The following is a 23,957-nucleotide window of genomic DNA, read 5'->3' as shown; positions in this document are numbered from 1 at the left end:
GATAAATAGCATCATGTCCGTTTGGGAGTGTTTTTAAACGACTGAATACTTTAGTTCTTATAACTGTAATAATGAGCAACTGGACTTTCTGAATATTTCACTTCTCATCTGAAAGATGTCTTCAGCTTTAACTAGTTGGTGACTGTCGGCTGATCAGCAGCTTAAAGACTATTCACACTTGGCAGGTCTGTACGGTCACACTGACACACCTCAGTCCAATCCATCTGTTTTCTTTGTCCAGAATGTGGACATTACTGTCCTCAAAAGAGTGTCCCTTCACCTTAAGATGGAGGTGAACTGCTAAGCCTTCAAACTGCACATCTGTATCTGTCAGATAAAAATATGATGACTCTACAGAAACAGACATTCAGGACCAGAGGGTGAAGAACTTAGAAGATGGGGACCTCACCCAACCAGAAAAGGATGTTTGCAGCAAAGCACTCAGTTTTGCCATTTCTCCACGACAGCTGCCAGTGGTGGACCTCATCACAGCTACTGAATCTGTGATAAGGACTGACAACATCTCAGAAGAAGGCAGAAACAAGCTCAGGAGGAGGAGGAGAGACACTCTGAGGAGGAACAACACAAACTGATCCCCAAACAGAACAAGAAATGACACAAACAAATAAATGGAGTCCAAACTGATCCTGAACTTTGATGTCTGAATCCAGATGTTGTCAGTAAGAAATGTGGATTAGAACACATAGAAAAACTGAACAAATACTGCTGAAACTGCTTCACAATGTGATGGAAATATTAATATATTCATAAATATATGAGGTGTGAGTGTTGAGATTAAACAATATGTGATTTGTTCTGAAAGAACTGCCTCATTAACAAGCTTCTGCTCTCAAACTGCACAGATCTGAGCGCAGAATGGGATTTGTTGAATTTTTGGACATTTTCTGACCTTCCCATCAAACTGAAAATAATTAATGCACAACACACTAAAACACACATTTCTTGTGTAAATTAAACTTGTCCTGAGAGAAGTGGGTGCAGAATATTGAAAATGCAGCCCCTAAAAAGACATAAAAAGATCACACCAGCTTCTCAATGAGGAACATACATGTACATGTACCAGTTAAAGTCAGTTTTTGACACATTTATTTTGCTTTTGATACATAATTCTTGTTCTGACGATCAACATATTTCATTCACAGCAAGTTGTGTCCCTCCACACACGTGCAACACTTTTACCAAAACCAATTCAACGTGGCATCAGAAAATAAAGCCCGAGTGACACGACCAACAGGAAATGACATCATCAAGCCATGCGCTAACTAACACAATGAATAGACCAAAACTAAGTCAGTAACGATGTGTAAAATGCAATTAATCCTACAGCACTTTACACTATGAAAGTATACGTAGACGTGCACAGAAAAGTGAACATGTGCACAAAGATGTCCCGGTTATCAGATTTCTATGGAACATTTTACTGATCTGATCTGCATGCAGTTCTGTCTTCACCCAGCTGTCTGTTTGACTGATTAAAGGAGAAAAGTGCTGATATGTTGGCGGCCCGTTAGCCATGGTTTGGTGAGGCAGAGTAAAGCTGTTCTCTGTGCAGCATCTACAGTGGAAGTACAGCAGATGTAGGGGTGCACGGTGTAAAACAGCTGTGTTAACAGCTGGTTTACTCCCCTGTTACTTGTGTCCTCTGCAGTGTGTTTGGGATAATGTGGGATGGGAATGTGTGGGCGAGCTGCTTCTGGGTTTTAGCTGTTCAGGAAACGGCTTTAAGGTTGATGGTGTGGTTTTGTAAATTTAACTCTTTATAATCAAATGTTTGTAAGAATGAATGCGTACAGGAAATACTCAGAATATTTTGTATTGAAACTATTTTGTAAAACAGAGACACCTCCTCTGTCAGGATGTGGTTGGGCACCGTCAGTGTTCAGTTAGTTCGTTAAGGCCTGCTGATGGTGGAGGATGATCATGTCCCATGATGCCTCCATGCTGTTCTTGGCTCTGTGCACCTTTTCTAGATCAATAGTTTTGCACCATATTCTGTTTCTGCGTTGCTGTAATCAGCTGCTGAGAAGCTGCCTGGTTACAGTCCTCTGATATATTTAGTTTCTCTGATCTTTTCCAAAGTGTTTGAGACCCTCCACCCATTGCACCGTCACCTTTATTACAGAAAGAAGACAAAGTCTTTGAAAAGTTTCTGTCCATTATTTAGATTATTCTCCAGTACAACATAAAAGAATAATAACATCAATAATATCAAAAGAGCAAAAAAGCATAAAATTCTGAAGGTTTTCACCTCAAATATCAACATGTTTGACTTAATTTACATTTTACATAAATTATTATTAAGGTGATTAAATGTTAGTAATTTTGTTTAACTTATATGTTTACAACTGTTAAAGTCCAAATATTGTTTGTAATGGATCATTTCAGTCCTCTTTGTGAGCGTTTAGCAACATTTAGCAACTTTCTGCCATCAGAAACTAGTTCCAGTCCAGTTTTCCTTTCATCATCTCACAGAAAGTGAATGTGGAGAAACATCAGGATGAACCCTGGCTGCTCACCGAACTTCTGCTCATTGGAGCAGAATCAGTGAAGATCTGTCAGCAGGTTGGAAATTCATCTTGGCTGATTGCAGCTCAGTGATTCCTCTCTGATGTCACAGTTTGTCACATGTGCAGCAAACTAACTGCAGCTGACATGAACTGAATGGTCTCAGTTGAAGTGAGCTGCAGAGAAACACAACATACTGATATTCAGTGTGAAGCTTTGACTGGAAACACACAGAAAAACAACATCCTGGAAGAATGGCAGCTTCCATCTTTAAAGGACTGGAAGAGGAAGAAGTTTCCAAGGAATCATTTAGAAGAGTTTCAAACAGAAACTGACTGAATCCATGAATCTGAAAAGGTGTTTCTGAGTGAAAGAGACAGACATGTACAGACTGAACTATCTGTTCAACAGTGATTCTCTGACAGGAGGAAACTCTTTATACTCAACAAAGAGACACTGAGGAACCAGGATACCAGACTGTAAATCCAGGATGCAGAGGTTCTTCAGTGAATGTGGTGTTGAAGGTGTGGAGGTGGATCAGTGTGTCAGAGGAGACTCTGTAGAAGGACAGAGTGCCAGCAGGACGGTCCACATACACTGCTGCTCTGTTACAGACAGAGGAGGAGGAGATGGGTGTTTCTCTGTTATTGTGACAGACAGAGTAACTTCCATCAGAGCAGCTCAGACTCCAGGACTTATCATTCCATCCAAACACACAGTCTCCGTCTCCTCTCCTTCTGATTCCTCTGTAACTCACTGATATATAAACTCCTCCTCTCCACTCGACCTCCCAGTAACAGCGATCAGTCAGAACATTTCTACACGGCAGCTGAGGACACTTGTAATCAAATCTGTCTGGATGATCAGGATATGACTGAACCTCCTCCACACATGTCACCTTCCTGTTGTTGTCAGACAGTTTCAGGTTTCTGTTCACTGTGTTTGTGTCGATTGTGAGTTGACAGGAATCTGATGGAGAGAACAAACACAATCCAGCTGCAGTTATTGATCTATCATCTGTTCACTTTGATCAATGAGTGATGTGGCAGTGTGAAGATGGTTGGATGTCATGAATCAGATGAAGAACACACTTACACTTCCTCAGACCTGGTGTCAACCATCGTTCTCCAGCAGGCTCCACCCTGAAAGCAGGAGGGGGATCAGAGCAGCACAGTCTCTTTCAGCATGCAAACATGAACATTACATGGCTCTCACACACACATGTTCTACACTGAGAAAGGACCAGGAAAACATCTGGATACATCCACTGGAATGGAGCATCTGAAAACTAGAATGAAAGCTGTTTGATCAAAACTGAAACGTACAAAACTCCTTTCAATCATCTCCGCAGAGCAGATTATGGACTCATGCAGAGATGCTTTCATTATTTGATTTATCTCAGAAAAAGGAGGAAAGAAAAGAAAGTGAATAAAGAGAAGAACGATGGATGGAAGGAAATCTGTCTGAGCTCATTCTGATGTTTAAAAGCACCAAATGTTTTCTGCAGTCAGATTATGGAGATGAAGTTTCTGTCTCTGAATTCAACTCTTCAAGTCTGGAAGAATTTTCACTTTGATTTTTCACTCATTTCTGAATCCAAATATGAGCTTTAAGAATTCTAATGAAATCACTTCAGTTTCTGACTTTATGGTCTCTCCTGATGGTCACATTGTTTCTGCTGACTCCTCCTCTCAGTATGTTTCAGGGCAGCCAAACATCCAGATCCTTGCTCAGACCCATTGGTCCATCTGAATGCTGCACAGCCAGCCAGGGGAAGACATTCATCTAGAAAAGTTAGACTAGAAACACTCCCCTCATCCCACCCTCCACACTGAACATTAAAGGCTCAGAATAAGATCAGAGGAGAATCTATAGTCATTGGAAGTATATCAGCTGCCAGGTGTTGTGGTTTTATTGATCAGAATCACTCATTTATTTCAGCCTGATCACTTTTCAGGAATCTGAAACAGACTGAAAAGCCTCCAGCCTCTTCCTCTCCTCCCCCCAGTGTCCCTCTCTTCCTGTTTCTCTGGAATTCCTTGGATAGTGTTTATTGGATTGTCCTCCACCTGTTTTTCTTTTTCTTCATCCCAGCCAGAGATGGGATGAAGAACAACCAAACACAGCTCCAGTTCAACTTTGGTCTACTTGGTTCTCATCTGGAAGGACGGTCAGAACCACAGAAGGGCAGAACTCTTTGGACCTGGTGATCTCTGAGAAAGCTCATCTGCTTCCAGAGTCTGACTGCTACACACTACACTAACACAATGACATCAGCCACTGGGACACACAAACACAGTCAGATGCAGAGCTATCTGGCATTAAGGCGAGCATCAGCTGTGGAGGAACACCTGAGCACAGAGACTGAACAGCAACACAGAACCACGTTAACAGAGGACACACTCAGCCCACACACACTGGCCACTGAGACGGGCCTCTATCAGAGATCATGGCTCCCTGTGGAGCAGAGAGGATGTACACAGTCCAACAGCAACACTGTGGAGACACAGCTACACTTTCTAACACAATGTGACTCATTCTAACAGCTGCCTGAAAAGGATCTGAAGAAATGTCCCTTCATATACCCACAGTTCTCCCTTCTGCCCAGCACGGACAAACTGCCCGTTCAGTTAGGAGAAATGAAGCAGAGCTGGATCAGGCTTGTCTGCAGCAGGCCTCTCCATACCTGAGTTTGTGTGGATCCTTCAGTGCAGCCGTCAGCAGCTTCACTCCTGAGTCTCCTGGATGGTTGAAGCTCAGGTCCAGCTCTCTCAGATGGGAGGGGTTGGAGGTCACAGCTTCAGCCAGAGAAGCACAGCCTTCCTCTGTGATCAGACAGCCTGACATGCTGCAGACACACAAAACAAGACAGAAACTCTGAGAGAACTGCTCTGAAGCTGAAGCTGAATGTAATCAAATGTTGACCTGATGATGGAACTGAATAAAAGTCAGAGAATCATCAACTACTGTAACTGGTCCCTCTGAGGACGACATGAAACAAATGACATCACAATCTATGAAATGTTGAGACATTTCAGTCTGAACCAAACTGGTGGATCAGCTTCAACATTTCAAACTGCAGGAGATGTTAACAACATTCAAACATGCTGAAAAGTGTTCATGTTAAAGGAAGAATAAAAACATGCTGCATGCTGAACATGTGACTTCACACACAGAGGAAAATGGTTGAATCTTTAGTCTGCAAACAGGACTTTATTCAAGTTCTTTATTTATCTTTATGTTATTTATCAGATGTGTTTTAAATAACTTTAAAGATGATTTTCATAATTTTGCTCAGGGTAACAAAGAGTTTCAGATAAAATGAGAAGAAAATATGAACAATCTTCTGTAACAAACAAAGAGGAAACATGGCAGTGAATGAAAAACCTGGATGAAAAGAAAACCTCTGAGAATAAAAACTTTAGATTATTATGAATATTTCAACATTTCACTCTTCACTGTAATCTCACTGTTTCTCTTCACTCTGCACACCTCAGACTTCCAGTACACCCCAGAGTCCTGTCATCTCCACAGATATTCTGCTGACTCTGCAGCTGTTGGCTGTATCAGTCAGCACAGTTACGTGCACAATTGAGTGGGGCTTTGCTCACAGCCTGACTGGACCATTCAACTGGAACACCATCCTTGTAACTGTTCACATGCAGAGGAGCAGAATCCAGTTACTGACTGAAGTCTGTCTGACGCAGCAACTCTGTGGGCTGAGTGAGAAACATCTCATAGTTGGAGATTTTCCCAACAGAGCACTTTGCTCTCAGACTGCAGGTTTACTTGACGTTTGTAATGTCTGACACTTAACAGAAGTTCAGAAGGCCATCAAGTTTGTGTGTTCGGGGTGTCCAGACAGGAGATGAAGAATGGTAACCATGAACATCTGGAGAAATATCCCTTAGTACCCATGTGTAACTCCCTTAGTGAAGGATGTCCTGGACAGCCACACCAGGGATATATAGATATACACATATCTTTCAGCCTAACTATTGAGCCCACCCAGGCTCAATCCTATAGGGAAATGTTTTACCCAATATCAGGGGAGAAGCACCCCTAGTGAGAGAGAGATGATACAGACTTTTTGGCTTCAAGGATCTCTCCAGATTTGATGTATCTATCTGTAATTCTGATACGGACCTGGTGACCAATAAACTACCTCGGTGTTCGACCAAGTCTGTGTCAGCAGAGTTCTTCCTGTACCATCGACACATCGGCTGTTTGAAGGCGACCACAGGTTATACACCACAGGTTCCCAGAGTTTCTAAAAGTAGAATGGGAGACAGAGCCTTCAGTTATCAGGCCCCTCTCTGTGGAACCAGCTGCCAGTTTGGCTTCAGGAAGCAGACACCCTCTCTACCTTTAAGATAAGGCTTAAAACCTTCCTTTCTGATAAAGCTTATAGTTAGGGATGGCTCAGGTGACCCTGAACCATCCCATAGTTATGCTGCTATAGGCCTAGACTGCTGGGGGACCTCCCATGATGCACCTCTCCTCTCTCTGCTCTTTTTACTCTCCATGTTCATTTGACATTATTGTTGTCATTAACTTGTGTTTCTCTTCCTCAGCAGGTATCTCTGGCCTGGTGTTATGGTGCTTGTTGTCCCCTCTTTCCTGTCCTCTCAACCCCCAGCTGGTCGCAGCAGATGGCCGCCCTTCCTGATTCTGGTTCTGATGGAGGTTTCTTCCTGTTAAAAGGGAGTTTTTTTCTTTCCACAGTCACCTTGTGCACGTTCAGGACGGGGGATTTAATCAAAGAGAAGTTTCAGTGCAATGACCATACAGATATCATCACTTTGTTCCAGTGCAGTGTCCACATTTAAAGGAGGTTTGATGCTCACATTTAGAGGAAAAAACAGCTCATATTTCTGTAAAGTAGTTTACTTTGGGTGTGTGATGGATCTGTGTTTTAGGACAAATCTACAGGAATGGAAAGGAGTTAAAGTAAAAGAGAACTTTGCTATTTCTTTACACTGTGTGTTGTATTTCATTATCTTCATAATCAGAGTTATTTAAGCCAGATAATCAAAAGGCAGAACAGATCAACCTGTTTCATTGATCAAGGTACCTGGAAGCTGTTTTTTCATCCATTTAAGCCAGAACTATATCAGCTCTCAGCTGAAAAGTTCATGAATCCTTACCTGAGTGTTTCCAGTCTGCAGTTTTGACTCTTCAGTCCAACAGAAAGCTGCTTCACTCCTGAATCCTGCAGGTTGTTGTTACTCAGGCCCAGTTCTGTCAGATTGCAGGACTGGGAGCTGAGAGCTGAGGACAGAGCTGCACAGCTTCTCTCTGAGAGTTTACAGCCACTCAGTCTGAGGAGGAAATGAGATGGAAGGAAATAACTTAATCCATTAATCAATCAAACTACATTAGTATTTGATTAGTGGAAGAATTCTGTTTCACGTTTGCTTGAGTTTATTTGTCCATGGAAAAATATATTAAGTAAAAATATCAAATAAAATAAACTAAAGAGAGTTTTTTTACAGCAAAACTAAATTTATATCTGTCTAATTCACATTGATTGCTAGTTAGTTAAGTCAGAAAACTAACTAATGAGATGGGAGCAAATAAACGGATTAATTAATTAATTAAATTAATTAATTCTTAAATCAATAAATAACTGTCTCCAAGTTCTTCCTCAGAGGAACTACTGAGTTTCTATTTCCAACAAAGTATAATCTCACATCACTTGTAAGATGATATTTTGTTCTGAACTGACACTTTATAAATAAACTTAGTTTAACGCTGATTCTGCTGTTTTTCTCCAGTTAATGAATAAATAATGTATTTAAAAAGAAATATAACTATGTTTGTACTTACAGAGCTTTGTTGGAGGCTTTGACCACTGGCAGCAGCCTCAGAAGAGCCTCCTCTGAAGCAGAGTATTTCTTCAGGTCAAACACATCCAGATCTTTTTCTGATGACAGTAAGATGAAGACCAGAGCTGACCACTGAGCAGGAGACAGTTTATCTGTGGAGAGACTTCCTGAACTCAGGGACTGTTGGATCTCCTCCACTAGAGAACGATCATTCAGTTCATTCAGACAGTGGAACAGATTGATGCTTCTCTCTGCAGACAGACTCTCACTGATCTTCTTCTTGATGCAATCAACTGTTTCCTGATTGGTCTGTGAGCTACTTCCTGTCTGTGTCAGCAGGCCTCGTAGGAGACTCTGATTGGTCTGCAGAGAAAGACCCAGGAGGAAGCGGAGGAACAGGTCCAGGTGTCCATTTGGACTCTGTAAGGCCTTGTTCAAAGCACTCTGATGGAGATGTTTTAAATTTTTTTTTTTATATATTTTTGACCACACAGAGTCTGTTTCTTCTTCTTCCATCAAGATGATTCCAGAGTTGATGAAGGTCAGATGAACATGAAGAGCAGCCAGAAACTCCTGAACACTCAGATGGATGAAGCAGAACACCTTCTCCTGGTACAGCCCTCTCTCCTCTATAAAGATCTGTGTGAACACTCCTGAGTACACTGAGGCTGCTGAGATATCGATGCCACACTCTGTCAGGTCTGATTCATAGAAGATCAGGTTTCCTTTCTGCAGCTGCTCAAAAGCCAGTTTTCCCAGAGACTCAATCATCTTCCTGCTCTCTGGACTCCAGTGTGGATCTGTCTCAGCTCCTCCATCATACTTGACCTTCTTCACTTTGGCCTGAACCACCAGGAAGTGGATGTACATCTCAGTCAGGGTCTTGGGCAGCCCTCCTCCCTCTCTGGTTTTCAACACATCCTCCAGAACTGTAGCAGTGATCCAGCAGAAGACTGGGATGTGGCACATGATGTGGAGGCTTTGTGATGTCTGGATGTGGGAGATGATCCTGCTGGCCTGCTTCTTATCTCTGAATCTCTTCCTGAAGTACTCCTCCTTCTGTGGGTCAGTGAACCCTCTGACCTCTGTCACCACGCCAACACAGTCAGGAGGGATCTGATTGGCTGCTGCAGGTCGTGTGGTTATCCAGAGGCGAGCAGAGGGAAGCAGTTTCCCCCTGATGAGGTTTGTCAGCAGCACATCCACTGAGGTGGACTCTGTAACATCAGTCAGGGGCTCCTTGTTGTGGAAGTCGACACTCATCCAGACCGTCAAAGATGAACACAACCTGGAACTCTTCAAAGCTGCAGATTCCTGCTTCTTTGGTTTCAGTAAAGAAGTGATGAACAAGTTCCACCAAGCTGAACTTTTTCTCTTTCAGCACATTCAGCTCTCTGAAAGTGAATGGAAACATGAACTGGATGTCCTGGTTGGCTTTGCCTTCAGCCCAGTCCAGAGTGAACTTCTGTGTTAAGACTGTTTTCCCAATGCCAGCCACTCCCTTTGTCATCACTGTTCTGATTGGTTCATCTCTTCCAGGTGGGAGTTTAAAGATTTCTTCTTGTCTGATGGTTGTTTCTGCTCTGTCTGCTTTCCTGGATGCTGTTTCAATCTGTCTGACCTCATGTTCATCATTGACCTCTCCACTCCCTCCCTCTGTGATGTAGAGCTGTGTGTCGATCTGATTCAGAAGGGTTGGGTTTCCTGCTTTAGGAATCCCCTCAAACACACACTGGAACTTCTTCTTCAGAGCAGATTTAAGTTTACGTTGACACACGGGAGTAAAAAGTTCTGAATGAAGACAACAAATAACATCAGTAAACAAACATTTCAACCCTGTAAAGAATGAGTATTTGGACATGTGTTGTTCTGTGTGTTGAGACATCAGTAAATGAGTAATTTATCCAGCAGGTTAAATCTTTAGAGAAATCCTCTTACTGCTCTGCAGACGGTCAGCCAGCTCCTCCTGCTTCATTCTCCTCAGGAAGTGAACTGTGATCTTCATTAATGCCTCTCTGCTTCTCCTCTGCTCTTCACCCTCATCCTCCCTCTGACTCTCTAAGCATTCTGGGTAATCTGGACTCAGAGCCTTCTGGATCTTCTTCAGCTCCTCCTTCACAAAAGTGACCATGTTGTCCTCCAGCAGCTGGAACAGAATACTATATGAATGAACCAATCAGACTGGAATCATGGAGCCAAACATCAGATCCATGTTGGACACACTGACAATCCACTGGTCTACAAAGTGCAGCATGGAGATGACTGTGAACAGAATAGATGGAAAAGTAGTTGTTGTACATGTACAGACCATAAATATGGAGTCCAGCTGTGTTTGATGCTGCTGGGCAGACTGACCACTGGGAACCTCTGAGCTCTGCTGGTCCACTCTGTGGAGGAATCATGAAGAATGAGCTCACATTCTGTCTGTCCACACAGAGACAAACACAAGGTAAAGCTCCATGAAGTGATGTGTGGATGTGAACAGTGAATCAGAGGACTCCCTGTAGTGGGAAAGCTTTACTAGTCCTGCTGATCCCACTGAGAATCAACAGCTCAGTCTGAAGCTGCTTGGAGCTTTCAGCTCACTTTGGTTGGGTCCAACAGCTCTCAGCAACCCCTTCAGAAAGCTTTCCCTCCCTGCTGAAGTGCCCTGGAGCAAGGCAGCCAGAGCCAGTGTGTGCTTGGATCAGACTGGTTGAACTGGTATGTTCCCAGTGTTAGACAGATAGATGTTTAAAACAGAGTCGTCACTGAGAGAACTTTATCTGTGTCAGTCAAGTTGTACTGAAGATGTAAAAAATAAATTAAATGCTTTAGTTTCTTCCTGTCATCTGTAAACTATTCCAGTACCTTTGAACATCTGGGTGGAGCCTTTTCCTTGGAGTACGTTTTATAGATCGGTCAGTCTTCTGGCACTTGGAGCTGGATTTAGGTTCAGGTGAGCCTGGTTTTTCCAGCTTCTTCCTAAAGAACACAAAATAATTGACAAAAGACAAAAAGGCATTTAATGACAATACATCTGAAAGGATATTTCTGAAAATCTTAGAAAATATTAAAAACCATATTTTGTCTCCAAGTTGAGACCAGACTGATGGGCAATATTTCAACCACCTAAAAAATACCCAAAACACAGATGCATCGTAATCAACCTGACTATGTCCTTCAAACAAAGTCATTCATTTGTGAATGAACTGCACTTTTACTTTGGAAGTCAGCTGCTTCACACTTCCTACACTGCGTTAGAGCCAAAGCACAAAGGTGACACCTGCTGGACCAGCTGGTGTCCTACAGACACTCAGAAACACCTCCTCCAACATCCATTCTTTCCTCTGTGACTGCTGTGTTTGTGGAAAACATCCAACACACACCGCTTCACATATGAACATAGAAATGGATGTGAAACAGAGCTGAGCTCACATTAAACACATGCTGGGATAAAAACTGTTCAAACTGACTCTGCTACATTTTACTCTGTTACAACATTTACACTCAGCTCACCTCTTAGTGGATGGATGTTGGTCTGATTTGAAGTAAAGAGGAGGACCCATTGACCGATCGCTCTTCATGGACACACAGCTGGTTCCAGGTTCAGGTCTGAGTCTCTGATGGATCCTGACAGAAAAACACTTGTTTTCTTCAAACTAAAGTATTCAGTGATAGTGTTTGAGTCTGCAGTGAGACGGCCTGTCAGAGTCAGTGTGGCTGCTGTGGAACAATGTTACAGCTCCCCCTTGTGGCAGCTCTGTCACTCTGCAGGCAGACGTCAGCAGGTGTGTGAAACTGGAAGCTGGAGGTAATTTTACCTGAGAGAAAACAGGAAGACTTCAGCTATGAGCTTTCAGTATGGTTCCCTGACTCAGTCTTTACTGTTTGTGTGATCAGATTCATTCTGCTCTTTTAGAGACAAACGACAGCTGCACCATGGCGTCATCAGAGACATCAAGAACTGATCCAAGTCTCAAGTAATTCAGCTGAAAACTGGTTATCATCTGAAACATGATGCAGCTCCACTGAATACTGACAGATACTCACTGTTGGGCTGATGGAACATCATGTTGGAAATTAATAAACCAATCCTTTGACTTGTTGCTCTTAAAGGAAACACAGCTGGGTTCTGGTTCAGGTTCAGGTTCAGGTTCTGGTTCTGGTTCTGGTTGGTTCCTGTGAATAAAGGTGGTTTGGTGATGTGAGTGCTGAGCTCTGACATGGAGAAGAGTCATGGACAGTTAGAGATGGTCATCTCACCTCTGAGCTTTGCTCTGGCTCTCATGTTCCCCACACAGAGTGGTTTTAGTGTCCTCACACTGCTCCATGCTGCTGAATTCACATCAGCTCACACACACTTTCTACCTTCATCTGCAGAGGAAACACAAATCATTCATCTACACCTCAACTACAAATCAATAATAAGCTCATCAGAAATGTGTTGTTTTAACAGTGGACACATATGTTCAACATTCAGCCTTAAGGGTGAGATGTTAGAGGCTGATCCCACAGTCTGAGCGTAGAAACACGATCCACGAGTTAGAATTCAGGGTCTGTTCACACAGAAAAAACCCAGAGGAAGCAGGAATACAACATGGCGTCTAACCAAACCGCTGCATGATGTCAGCTTCACATTCTCAGAATAAATAAGAAGAAAGTTAAAGTCCTGCTCTGTGAAAACACACATGAGCTCAGTGAGATGAACTTCATCACACTGTGCACGTGAACATGTCAGTCATTGATTTTAATGGTCTGAAGCAGCTGTGAAAAAGTGCAGAGCAGTAAGAAATAAGTGAGCTCCTCTGAAATGGAGTAAAAGCATAAAGCAGCTCAACATGGAAATGTTCCAGTAAAGCAGAAGTCCTTCATCTATGAAGTCTGTGGAACTCTTTCAGGGAGTCCTGGCCAAGATAAGCAGCAATAAATACAGAACACAGGTCCAAAAGCACACAGCTGAAGCACAAACAAAAGAATAAAACAAGTGCATGCAGTGGAGTCGCCTCAAGAACTCTGTTTGGATTTAAAAGCGCTCCATGAAATGAGTTCAGTTCATTTTCAGTCTTTCTGCAACATATTCCATGTAACAGGAGCAGAGAGGACAAAAGACCTTTGACCCAGTTCAGTCTGTACATCTGGAACAGAAAGCAACAAATCTTCTGAACGGCCAGGTTACGCTCATCAATAGTATCTGCAAAGCTGTGGGGAGATAGTCCAGGAGGACCTGTCAGGGCTTTTAAGATGTGGCCGAGTGGGTAAGATGAATGGAATCACAGAGCCATTTATTATCATCTCAAGTTGTTTTAAGCCAGTCCCAATTCAAATCAGCAGCTCAGACAAGCCGACTATAATTCAGGACAGAACTGGACAGAAGATGCTTTAAAGACTGTAATGCTTCCTTGGACACCGCCACCATAAACACTGCATCCAGTTCTGTTCATATCTTCATCAGGAACAGATTTGATCAGCCAGGTTTCAGAAATTACAACCATGTCTGCATCTGTTGATTTAACCCAAATCCTGACCTCGTCCATCTTGGAGAACAAGCTGCACACATTAAGATGAACAATTTTAGTGGTAGACGAGGATTTAAAGTCAGATGGTGTCTGGATACACTGCAGCTCAGGACCAGGTTAGGTTGCACGTTTCCAGATAAGAGTAATAATAAGACCATCAACAATGTCTGCCTTGTAACTACATGTTAAAACTGACATTTGATATGTGGAAACCAAGCAAGATCTCTCACAGAAGGGGAGGTAATTATGCAAAGCTGGCAGGCTTTGAAGTTGGGCTGAGTCTCTGGGCAGATGGGATGATAAGTTCATGTCCTGAGCTAAACAGGTTGTACAGTAACTACAGAGCAAGTGCATCCATGAGCAACGTCCAACAGGCTCAACACATTATAGATGTTCTCACCCAGGAAGCATCGTTTGCCCTCAAGTGCCACACAGTCAGTAAACTAAAGAAAATCAGAAGAAAAGCTTTTGTCCACCACCGTCAGCTCTTATTAAGGTAGAGTGAATGGATATCAGCAAGCTGTGCAGGCTTCAGATCATCCATGAACAGCCCATCATTTACACCGGACACGTGGAGTAGAAGAAGAAGACGCTCCCTGATAAATTTGGTCTGTAACCGCCACTGCTCATGACTCGAAGAAACCAAATACAAGCCTCCGTGTGTTTCCCCTCATAAAAGCTAACAATCAGACATCCCATAGTTTAACCATTAATAAAACCTATTCTGCACCGGATGTTTTTATGAGATCTGCATTGTTGAGAAATGTATCGCTGTCATCTCATTAATCTTTCCACTAACATGCGCCATTATTCCAGTGCTGCCCATCATCCAGGTATTAATGAATCTACAGCCTCTTCAGAACAATTCCGCCCAGATCTGAGCAGTCGAACTATTGTAGACAGAAATGTATGTGAAGTTTAAAGTTTAGCGGCTTCGTTCAGGACTTACTGACACCAGAAGTGACAACATGACGGACAGGCCGAGCCGCTGCCTCCTTCGTCCTGACTTCTCGGTTCCAGCTGTGAGTCCGGTGCCGTGAAGTTTGGAGAGCAGATTTCTGCTAGAACTAAGCTGCCCACAGCTGATGTTAACGAGTCACACATTAAAAACAGCTGAATTATCTTCAGATGGCGCTTCCCACGGAGAAAATCAGCTGAGCAAAAGGATGGGAAGTGAAACTAAACCGAGAGGAAACACCCAGAGAGGAAGTTCTGATCCAATAACAGATCAGTACGTCACAAACGGTTCAGTTGGATTTGAACTTTGTCATTACAGACAAAAATGAGACTCTTTATTCAGTCATTTCCACTTTATTATCCCTGTCTGCTCCTCCAGAACAGGATTTATTGAAGTCATTGCCTCTCCCAGATGAAAAATGTGTTTCCATGTCCAACAGTTTCTCTGGTAGATCTGATGCTGATGATCAAAGCTCCGTGATGGCAGATATTTAACAGCACAGCATGTGAAACTGAATAAAAAGAGTGAAGATTCAACACTGAGCAGCACACATGACATGTGGAACTGTGGGCTAAAGACTGCAAACATGACGAAATAAAGAGGAAACAGAGCTTTTTACTCTCTGACTGTTGGCAGAAAAGTTACTGAACACACAAAAAATTAGGAGGCTACTTCTTTAAACTGAGAGCTTCACATTTGGGAACATTTCTCCACATTGTGAAGAATCAGAGCTGAATGAGTTCAGGTGTTGATGCTGATCAGTGATGGTCTCACTGTTTCCTCTGCAGGCGAGGCAGCAGCAGCAAGGTCACATGATGGCCATACAGGGTTAAAGATGATGAATGAGCAGGCTACAGGTGGCACTCTTAAGTTTTAAAAACGGAACAGCAGAAACATGCAACATGAAATTTGATATGAAATACAATTAAAAACATCCAGGTTAACGCAACGGTGTAGGGAAATAGTGTTCATGTGGGTACCAGCTCATTTAGGAATAAAAGGAAATGAAAAAGCAGACAAAGCTGCTGAGGAGGCAGTAAAGAAAGAGGAGGTGGAAATGAAAGTAAAATGATCAAAAACAGAAGGGAAAAGTTTAGTCTGGAAAGAAATAAACAAACAGTGGAATCAATATTGGAAGAAACAGGAAAAAGGAAGACATTTATATAAATGACAAAGTGTAGCAGGAGAGGCAGGGTGTTATGGACAGAACAGAACAAGTAATTATGAGCAGGATAAGAATAGGACATATTAAACTGAATAATACACTTAAGAAAATGGGGAAACATCCAACTGGGCAGTGTAGCTGTGGGCAGAGGGAGACAGTGGAACATGTGATGATAGAATGTCCTTGGTATGGAAGCGAGAGGGAAAGGATGAAGATAGGGCTGCAGAAGGCAGGAATAGGAGAATGTATTTATTTTAGAAACATAGTAGAATCTGGGAAATCTAAAGAAGGGAGGAAAATAATGATGAGATTCCTGGTGTCAACTGGGGTAATTCAAAGAATATAGGAAAGAAGAATTAGAAAGAAGTTAAGTTCAGTAGATGGCGTCATATGCAACGTCAAGGATGCCAGCTGCCAGTAAAAATCACAGAAGAAGAAGAAGAAGCAGTATTCCTAACAATTAGTGATAGGAATTTCGGCTCTTTTTGGTGAGCCAGATCATTTGGCTCAGCTCACCAAGAAGAGCCGACTCTTTCGGCTCCAAAACGACTCCATTTCACCAGTTATACCTTTTAGAATTCAGCTAAAGTTAGCGCTGTTTTGACTTGTGATTTGTATTTGAACACATATCACTTAAATTTCAATAAATTGCTTTTGCCACACTGTAGCCAATTGCATTTACAGTTATAAAATCCACTCACATATATAATATATATATAAATATAATATATATAGCTTTATTTTGACCATCAAGAGAAAGAAAACACAACAAATGTGGTGTCTTCACCAAAGGTGCTCCCATGCACACATTTAATTAACAAGTTTCATTCCAACAATATATTATAGAGGACTACATCATGATCAAGTAAACAGTTTGAACACAGCATGTATCTGTTCCATGACCACCCAGATTAAATAAAAAACAAAAGAAACAACACAAAAGAGACAAGTAATGGGAATCTGAAAAACATGAAGACTTCAACTTTAACAGAACAAATTCATGAATGTGGGTTTTTTTTCATATCAAATAATCAATGCCTGTTGTCTAAGTCTCTGTTAAAAATGACTTGATTGGTGATAATCATGGTGGTTAAATGAATCTTACAGAAAGCCAGCTGCTCATCTTTTTACATTCCTTGAACCACAGGCTGAGGGAAAGCAGCAGCTACCCTCCAACCAGGTTTACTAATCAGGTGCTGAAAATGACTAAAGCCTAAATATGACCTTTAACTCTGTGTTAGACCTACTCACTGTCTTCATCATGTCCTTGATTTTGTTCTGTCATGTGGCACAGAATCATAATATTTCTTCACTGCCCTGTTTCATATAACCATCTTTTTTTAAACAACCTTTAATTTCCTGATAATTGCCTCTGCAGCATATCAGATGATTTTTATTGATTGTGGACATAATGACATAGAATTGAAGGTTGTACTTTCTTCTTTTCCATCACTGTACATGAACTCTCCACTGACTCTACCCATGTTTCTTTGATTCATATCAAACACAGATTTCTCAACAATCCATCCACAGCTGATATCACATCTCCAGCATCTGAGATAAAAGAAAAAGCAGCAAGTTCCCACATTCCTCTCACCCGTTATGAATGGAGACAAGAAAAGTTGTCACAGACAGGGCTGTTGCTCTCTTTGCTCTCCACTAAAGAGGAGGAAAAGGATGTGACTCGTCCTCGTGGACACCAACAGGCCTTCATCCCTCCAGGTTGTCTCCACTATTCAAGTGTTTGTGTCCTTCATGAATCAAGTCAAGTCAGCCTCTGGCTTTCGTGAAGCCAGGCTCTCCTCACACTTGATGCATCTTCACACCATGATGACAACTCTATTCCACTATGTAGTTGCACCACTGATAACACATAGGGACAGTAGTGTTGCTCTCTCACTATTTATGTCTCCCTGAAGCAAAATGTCTGACTTCTTGCATCACGCATCTCTCCACACAAGCAAGAGTTTAACAGAAACTTGCCCATCTGGTGTGAACAAACTGATGACCTGCTGATAACCATGATTCAGAGAGACGAGCTCTTTATGACATCACTGAAAAACACAACACCAACTAAGCTGTAAAAGCAGAGCTCTGGCAGCAGGTTGGGGAGACACTTATATCAGGTATGAATCTCTATGTGCCTCTGAGCTGTACAGAAGCACTCAGCTATGGAGCTTAAAAGTCCAACAAAATCAAAGATATACAAGTGATATGATACTGTTAACTCACAGCTGTTCATGGCTGAATAACAGCTTTGTTTGGTATTTTTTAATTGATTTAATTATTTTTTAATTAGTAATATGCTGAATTTATAACACAAAACTTTATAAATGTGACTTTGCTCACAGTTTGACTTTGTCTGTCAGCGAAAGAGATGAAGAACAGATGGGATTCCCTGCGGAGGCAGTACACCAGATATGAGCAATGGTCTCCCTCAAAAATTATTAATTTGGCCGTGAAAGCATCATCACAGTCAAAAGGTCATCTCCTCGTTAGTATAGTGGTGAGTATCCCCGCCTGTCACGCGGGAGACCGGGGTTCGCCGACGGGGAGAAGGAATTATTTTTATTTTTACAACTAAATGATTAAGTCTGGAAATATTTGCTCTCCACTTCTTTGCTGATGCCTGACAAAACGTAAACATCATTCCATAATTATGCATCATGTTTCAGAGAGTTCAGAATCACAGGAACAGCTTGAGAAAGTAATTGAATTTCTTACAATGAGATTTCTGGATGGTCTACATCTTTTATTGGGTTGAATGAAAATATTTTTATCGCTACTCTCAACTTCTTGTGATTGTTGTAGGTAAAATGACCTGAAAATGTGCATTTTCAACAATGGGGTCCGAATTGTCTGGGTGGGTTCTTTCCTGCACCATTCACTTGTATTTTCATTGTCCTCTTGGTCTCCTTTGTACTTTATGAACTAGTATGTGCTATGAATTCAGTCTGAATACAGGCACGGCTCTGTAATCCCCGTTTATCTGCATCACTGGGGAAGGCTGTTCACACAAAGCATTTCTGCTGATTGTCCTGGTGGTGGCCACAGGAAATCTGATGTAATGGACAAAATCAAAGTGGTCACATTAAAACTTTTCTACATTTTGCTGAGTAGGAATATAAAAGTATGTTGTTCAGTAAGTGGGTTCCTCCACTCTGAACTCATCTTCCGTGCTACTGACCTTCTCCAGGTGACTAAAGTACAACCAGGCACTGCAAAGCTCTCTCAGAAGAGGAAGCATACTGAGATGGCCTGTCCTTCTTCCTCCTTGTTGCTGAACCTGGTCGACGGGCCTTCAACCATCATCAGATTATGCCCTGAATCAGGTTCACATTCACAAGGAGCTGTTAATGTAATCTCACACCAGCTGAATGTCTGCATCTGCACTGGATAATATCAACTCAATAAACTGGCTTTTGTTGCTCCTCGTACTTTATGTTACTTTGCTGCTAAAAGATTTCTCTACCTTCAGTTGACCAGTGTAAAGAACATTTCAGAAATCTTGTTACTCATCCTTATAACTTACTCAACATTTAATTAGTTATATTCTATGTGATCTTCATTGCAATTTATTATTAATCAAAGTGATCACACACAGCCAAAGACAAGCAGCTAAGTTTTCAGGACTGCAGACAGTTTCCTGTGTGTTAAATCTGAGGGAAACTTCATCTGAGAGCAGATATTAAACCAGACAGAGTAGTCAGCCTACTCCAGGTGGACTACTTCTAAATAAGAGTCTGCACACCTATCAACTAGCCAGAGTGAATAAAAAAAACAAAGAAAACTTTTTCTCTCACTGTGCTGCAGCAGCAGCTGTAGGAAATTTCATGAGTGACATCGACCGTTGTGCAACAGCCCTGAAGTTAATCCCTTTGGGTTGTTTAGAGTTGAGATTAAGAATTATTTAAGTTTAAAATTAAAAATAAAAAAAACCTAACGACATGCAAACAGTGCAACATGTTCCTAAAGCAAGCAAAACTCATGCAGCACCTGAGCACCGAGTTACCCACAAAGTGATCAGAAGTATCAAGAGACAGATGTTTCTCTGTGATAAGATGATTCAATTAAAGTCAGCATTTAATAAACTTCAGAATTTTTCCACAGCTTGAAAATGATCACCTGCATGAATCAGCAGTTTAGTCACAGAGATCATGAGAACAGGGGACACAGGTGAAAGTGGAAAACATTAGACTCTGCTCTTCAAAGCTTCAATAAGCCAGTTCACACATATTCCTGATAAAATAATCTTCATATTATTTTCCAAAATATTGGACCTGAATCCGACTCAATGCCTGATTGTAGTTAAGCTGTTAACCAGCACACAAGGCCCGAGTTTAAGAAGTGGGTTTCCTAAAGAAGTTTATTCAGCCTTAAAGACTTCAGACTCTGCTCAATCCGTCCTTCATTTGAAATCAGAACACAATAACCTCAGCCGAGGTGACTTTGTGGTAAGATTCAGACATGAACAATTGTTCGATTTTATGAGTGGACACTCTGGAACGAACAGGTGAACATGGAAAGAAAACATACTGATCTCCCGATACTCAGGATTAAATACAATACAAATGATCAAAGTCTAATCTCTCCCGAATTGTTCATGGCTTCTTGGTTACTGCCTCAGCCCCGTTCCACGAAATATTTGATTAAGCTGAAATTAAAACTCCATGCTTTTGTTCTGCATAAAGACCTAATAAAGTGTACACTTCATGTCCACCAAACTCCTTTCTGCTCTTAGATTTTACTTGAATTTAACCTTAAGACCACTGCTGACATTATTCTTAAGCTTGATTTGTAAAAGATGCTGAACATGAAAACCTTCCTGATCTTATGTGCTCGTGATTTGTAGTTCTTAAATCAACTTAAACTGAAGGCGCTTAACCTCATCTCCCTCTTTGGATTATTAAAGACAATTATGTATTTATCTTAAACAGAATACCGGCACAGACTCGGTTCTAGTCAGGAATAGCTACGGACAAAAGAAGAAAAATAAATGAATTTGGCAGAAAAAATCTCAGTGATGGGTGAGGACAATGACAACAGGCAACACATGCCGCTCTGTAGAATCAGCAGTCTGCAGACAGTGAAGACCAGACATATATGTCCAAGAACCTTCCACAAAGTGTGACATATATTTACAAATATTTCAATAAGAAGAAAATTATTGATAATTTGGTTATATTACAATACAATATATGCCCAGAGGGAAGGAGAGAAGCAATCTGATGTAAAATCCTGACAAAAACCTGTTTTACTAAATCTAAAAAAAACTATCTGAAAATACAGTGACTGCATGAAGGGGTCAGTCCGGATCATTTTGCAGATAAATTTACACTATTTTCAGGGATATATTTGTTAATTTGGTTGTTCTGGCCTCGGTTATCAGACTGTTAAGAAAACCATCTATTTTACCTTCCAAAGTTAAGCTTTGGTCGTTGGTCTGCTGCTGCCTCAGTGGGGTAGTTTTCCTCTTAATGTGTGACTTTGATGTTTTAACCAACATGTTAAACACCAAAGTCACACAAACAGACCAACAACTGCGGTGTCCAGGTAGCTAAAATGAGAGGTTTTCTAAAAGGAGTCTGGAGGCTGTGAGAGTGAAGGCGTCAATAGCTGCTTTAAACGGCTGCTTGACACTAAGTACAGCAGTGAAAACATCCCAAATGTTTGAGTTTCTATATATTGTCTTTTTAGGCGTGTTGAATCAGTTTTTGGGGGCTCACTCCTCAGCTGCTGGACTCCTGTCTGCTCCTCCAAACTGCTGAAAACTTTCTGCTGTAGCTAACACTTAAAAACATGAAGCCTCTTGTGTTTGTTCTTGTAGATAACTTTCCTGTTAGCTGAAACATTTCAGAGTTCTCCTCAGACTGTATTTAGTGGACATAAAGGTGTCTTTAACAGAGGGAACGAGGCTGTTCTCCTCTTAAGATTTATCTCTGTGCTTCACCCCGGCTGAAGCAGACAATGAGGGGGCGGGGCTTGTTCCAAACTCTCAGCTGTTCTACCATTGGCTATTACAGATGACGTCAGAGACGGACAAAGTTCCTACTGGCTCCTGAAGCCGGTGCAGCGGGTGTGTTTCTGGAGGAATGGCAGCAGTGACACTTGTAATGTTCACAGCTTCTGTTTGACACCTCAGAGTTTATAAAACTCATACAACACTATCAGAACACATTGTCACTATATGGACCTTTATAAGTTTAGGTTTTCTAAAGTAACGGGACACACACACATCAGTCAGGATTCTGCAGGAACCACTGGAAGAGTTTCACTTCTTCCTATAGTTGAACGCTTCTATGACATCATGCAGTTCCTCTATTCACCAACAGAGGGAGACACATCTCCATCAATGCAGAGTTCCGCTCATTATTACTGGCAGTACTTCACAGCTACTGAGAGGACACATTTAAATCAGTAACATACAAAGAAATTATTTCTATATTTGAACCAGGCTTCCATCTCCATATAAGACACACACTCTGTCCTCATACAACAAGCAGATCTTCTGTCGAGGATGTCTTTACAGTTAACATCAGTACACACTGCATGTTGATGAAGATTCTAAGTCATCCAGGTCACAGTAATCTGAGGAGCTCACATCCTTTGGCCTAAAAGGCCTCGAGCACAGAGCGAGATAAGACCAGAGTCAGCCACTCTCGAGATAAAGTTCCTTATGAGCTGCTGAAGTAAATGAGTTTATATTAGTTTTTCTTTTGGTCAGAGGCTCTGGTGCTCTAGAGTTACACCAAGTGTTTCTGAATGTTAGATGCAACACCTTTAAAATCTGTTTTATCTTCATGCAAACAGCTAATCTTAACTGTCCTGTAGTTTGTAATGTGTCAGATCTCCATTTATTCCCATCTCTTTTGCTGCATTTTTAAAACTTCATTACATTTGTTTTGTAGTTGATATTGAACCACCAAACCAGCCAGCTCAGAAGACACAGTATTAAGCAGCTATCAGATTGAGTGGAGGATGTAAATTACTGCAACTCAGGTTACAAAAGACTAAAAGTTAACCGCAGACAATGAGTAATCTAATATTTATGTGTACAAATGCAGAACTTATAGTTGCTCATTCATGCCGCTTTGCATTACTAAACATAAGAAAGATCAGACCATATCTAACCCAACATGCCACCCTACTCCTGGTGCAGGCCATGGTCATCTCCCGCCTTGACTACTGCAATGCTCTCCTAACTGGTCTCCCAGCCTGTACTATGAAACCTCAGATTGTCCAGAACGCGGCGGCGCGTCTGCTCTTCGATCAGCCTAAAAGAACACATGTCACCCCTCTGTTCATTGAACTCCACTGGCTGCCCTTAGCTGCCCGCATCAAATTCAAGTCCCTGATGGTAGCCTACAAAGTGCTTAATGGAACGGCTCCCATCTACTTGAATGCTCTTGCAAAGGCTTATGTCACAACTCGGTCCCTCCGTTTGTCCCAGGATTGTCGTCTAGCAGCTCCTACACCATGCCTAAGACAATTCAGACTCTTTTCATGTGTCGTCCCACGATGGTGGAATGACCTACCGAGCGCTACCAGAACAGGGGCGTCCCTGTCTATCTTCAAGAAACTCTTGAAAACCCAGCTCTTCAGAGAGCATCTCCTATCCCAGCACTTACCTTGTACTTCCCTACCCCCTCTATCTTTGCACTTTATCTTTCTGCACTTCCTTCTATGCCTGCACCCTATCTCTACTCTGTCACCTCTGACAGAGTCGGACTATTGGGTTCCTTCTATGTAGTTTATTGTTAGCTTTTTATATAGCTTGTTATATCTTCATTTGTAAGTCGCTTTGGATAAAAGCGTCTGCTAAATACAACAACATAACCATAAACTTATCTTGCTTAAAAAAACACCAGCATTTCGTGTTCATTTTGTTTTCTTCCCTTTGAAATACCTGAACTTATCATCTCTTGATCAGTATTTAGGTTTAGAGTTGAAGAACATCTCCTTAAAGGATGCAGAGAGCTGTC

At 41.7% G+C, this 23,957-nt stretch overlaps 3 protein-coding genes across 3 annotated transcripts in view; 1 reads left to right on the top strand and 2 right to left on the bottom strand.

Annotated features, from left to right (window-relative positions):
* LOC140291582 (NLR family CARD domain-containing protein 3-like) overlaps positions 1–23,957 on the top strand; it is a 531,700-nt gene that overhangs the window by 254,027 nt on the left and 253,716 nt on the right. The gene's annotated exons all lie outside the window — the stretch shown is intronic.
* On the bottom strand, positions 2,363–6,311 carry LOC140292269 (stonustoxin subunit beta-like). The gene is made up of 3 exons (XM_072379474.1): positions 5,213–6,311; positions 3,622–3,668; positions 2,363–3,495 (listed from the first exon to the last, which is right to left on the bottom strand). The coding sequence occupies exons 1-3, from the start codon at positions 5,371–5,373 to the stop codon at positions 2,969–2,971; spliced, it is 735 nt and encodes a 244-aa protein (XP_072235575.1). The 5' UTR covers positions 5,374–6,311; the 3' UTR covers positions 2,363–2,968.
* Positions 9,580–12,718, bottom strand: LOC140294946 (uncharacterized). Its single transcript, XM_072379625.1, has 6 exons — positions 12,600–12,718; positions 12,387–12,515; positions 11,853–11,966; positions 10,663–10,741; positions 10,293–10,500; positions 9,580–10,145 (listed from the first exon to the last, which is right to left on the bottom strand). The coding sequence occupies exons 1-6, from the start codon at positions 12,665–12,667 to the stop codon at positions 9,580–9,582; spliced, it is 1,164 nt and encodes a 387-aa protein (XP_072235726.1). The 5' UTR covers positions 12,668–12,718.

The sequence above is a fragment of the Leuresthes tenuis genome, unplaced genomic scaffold, assembly GCF_036924035.1.
Source record: "Leuresthes tenuis unplaced genomic scaffold, fLeuTen1.0.hap1 SCAF_1, whole genome shotgun sequence".
Classification (NCBI taxonomy): Eukaryota; Metazoa; Chordata; class Actinopteri; order Atheriniformes; family Atherinopsidae; genus Leuresthes; species Leuresthes tenuis.
The sequence above is the reverse complement of the archived record's forward strand: the minus strand, read 5'-3'. Positions and strand labels throughout refer to the sequence as shown.

Excerpts from the sequence above, each read along its gene's own strand:
- LOC140292269 (XM_072379474.1), bottom strand. The coding sequence starts at position 5,373 with ATGTCAGGCTGTCTGATCACAGAGGAAGGCTGTGCTTCTCTGGCTGAA. Across the intron at positions 3,669-5,212 it reads AAGGATCCACACAAACTCAG|GGTGGAGCCTGCTGGAGAAC; the intron begins GTATGGAGAGGC and ends TCCTGCTTTCAG. Across the intron at positions 3,496-3,621 it reads GACACCAGGTCTGAGGAAGT|ATTCCTGTCAACTCACAATC; the intron begins GTAAGTGTGTTC and ends TCTCTCCATCAG.
- LOC140294946 (XM_072379625.1), bottom strand. The coding sequence starts at position 12,667 with ATGGAGCAGTGTGAGGACACTAAAACCACTCTGTGTGGGGAACATGAG. Across the intron at positions 11,967-12,386 it reads GATGTTCCATCAGCCCAACA|GATCCATCAGAGACTCAGAC; the intron begins GTGAGTATCTGT and ends TTTTTCTGTCAG. Across the intron at positions 10,501-10,662 it reads AGCTGGACTCCATATTTATG|CTGCTGGAGGACAACATGGT; the intron begins GTCTGTACATGT and ends ATTCTGTTCCAG.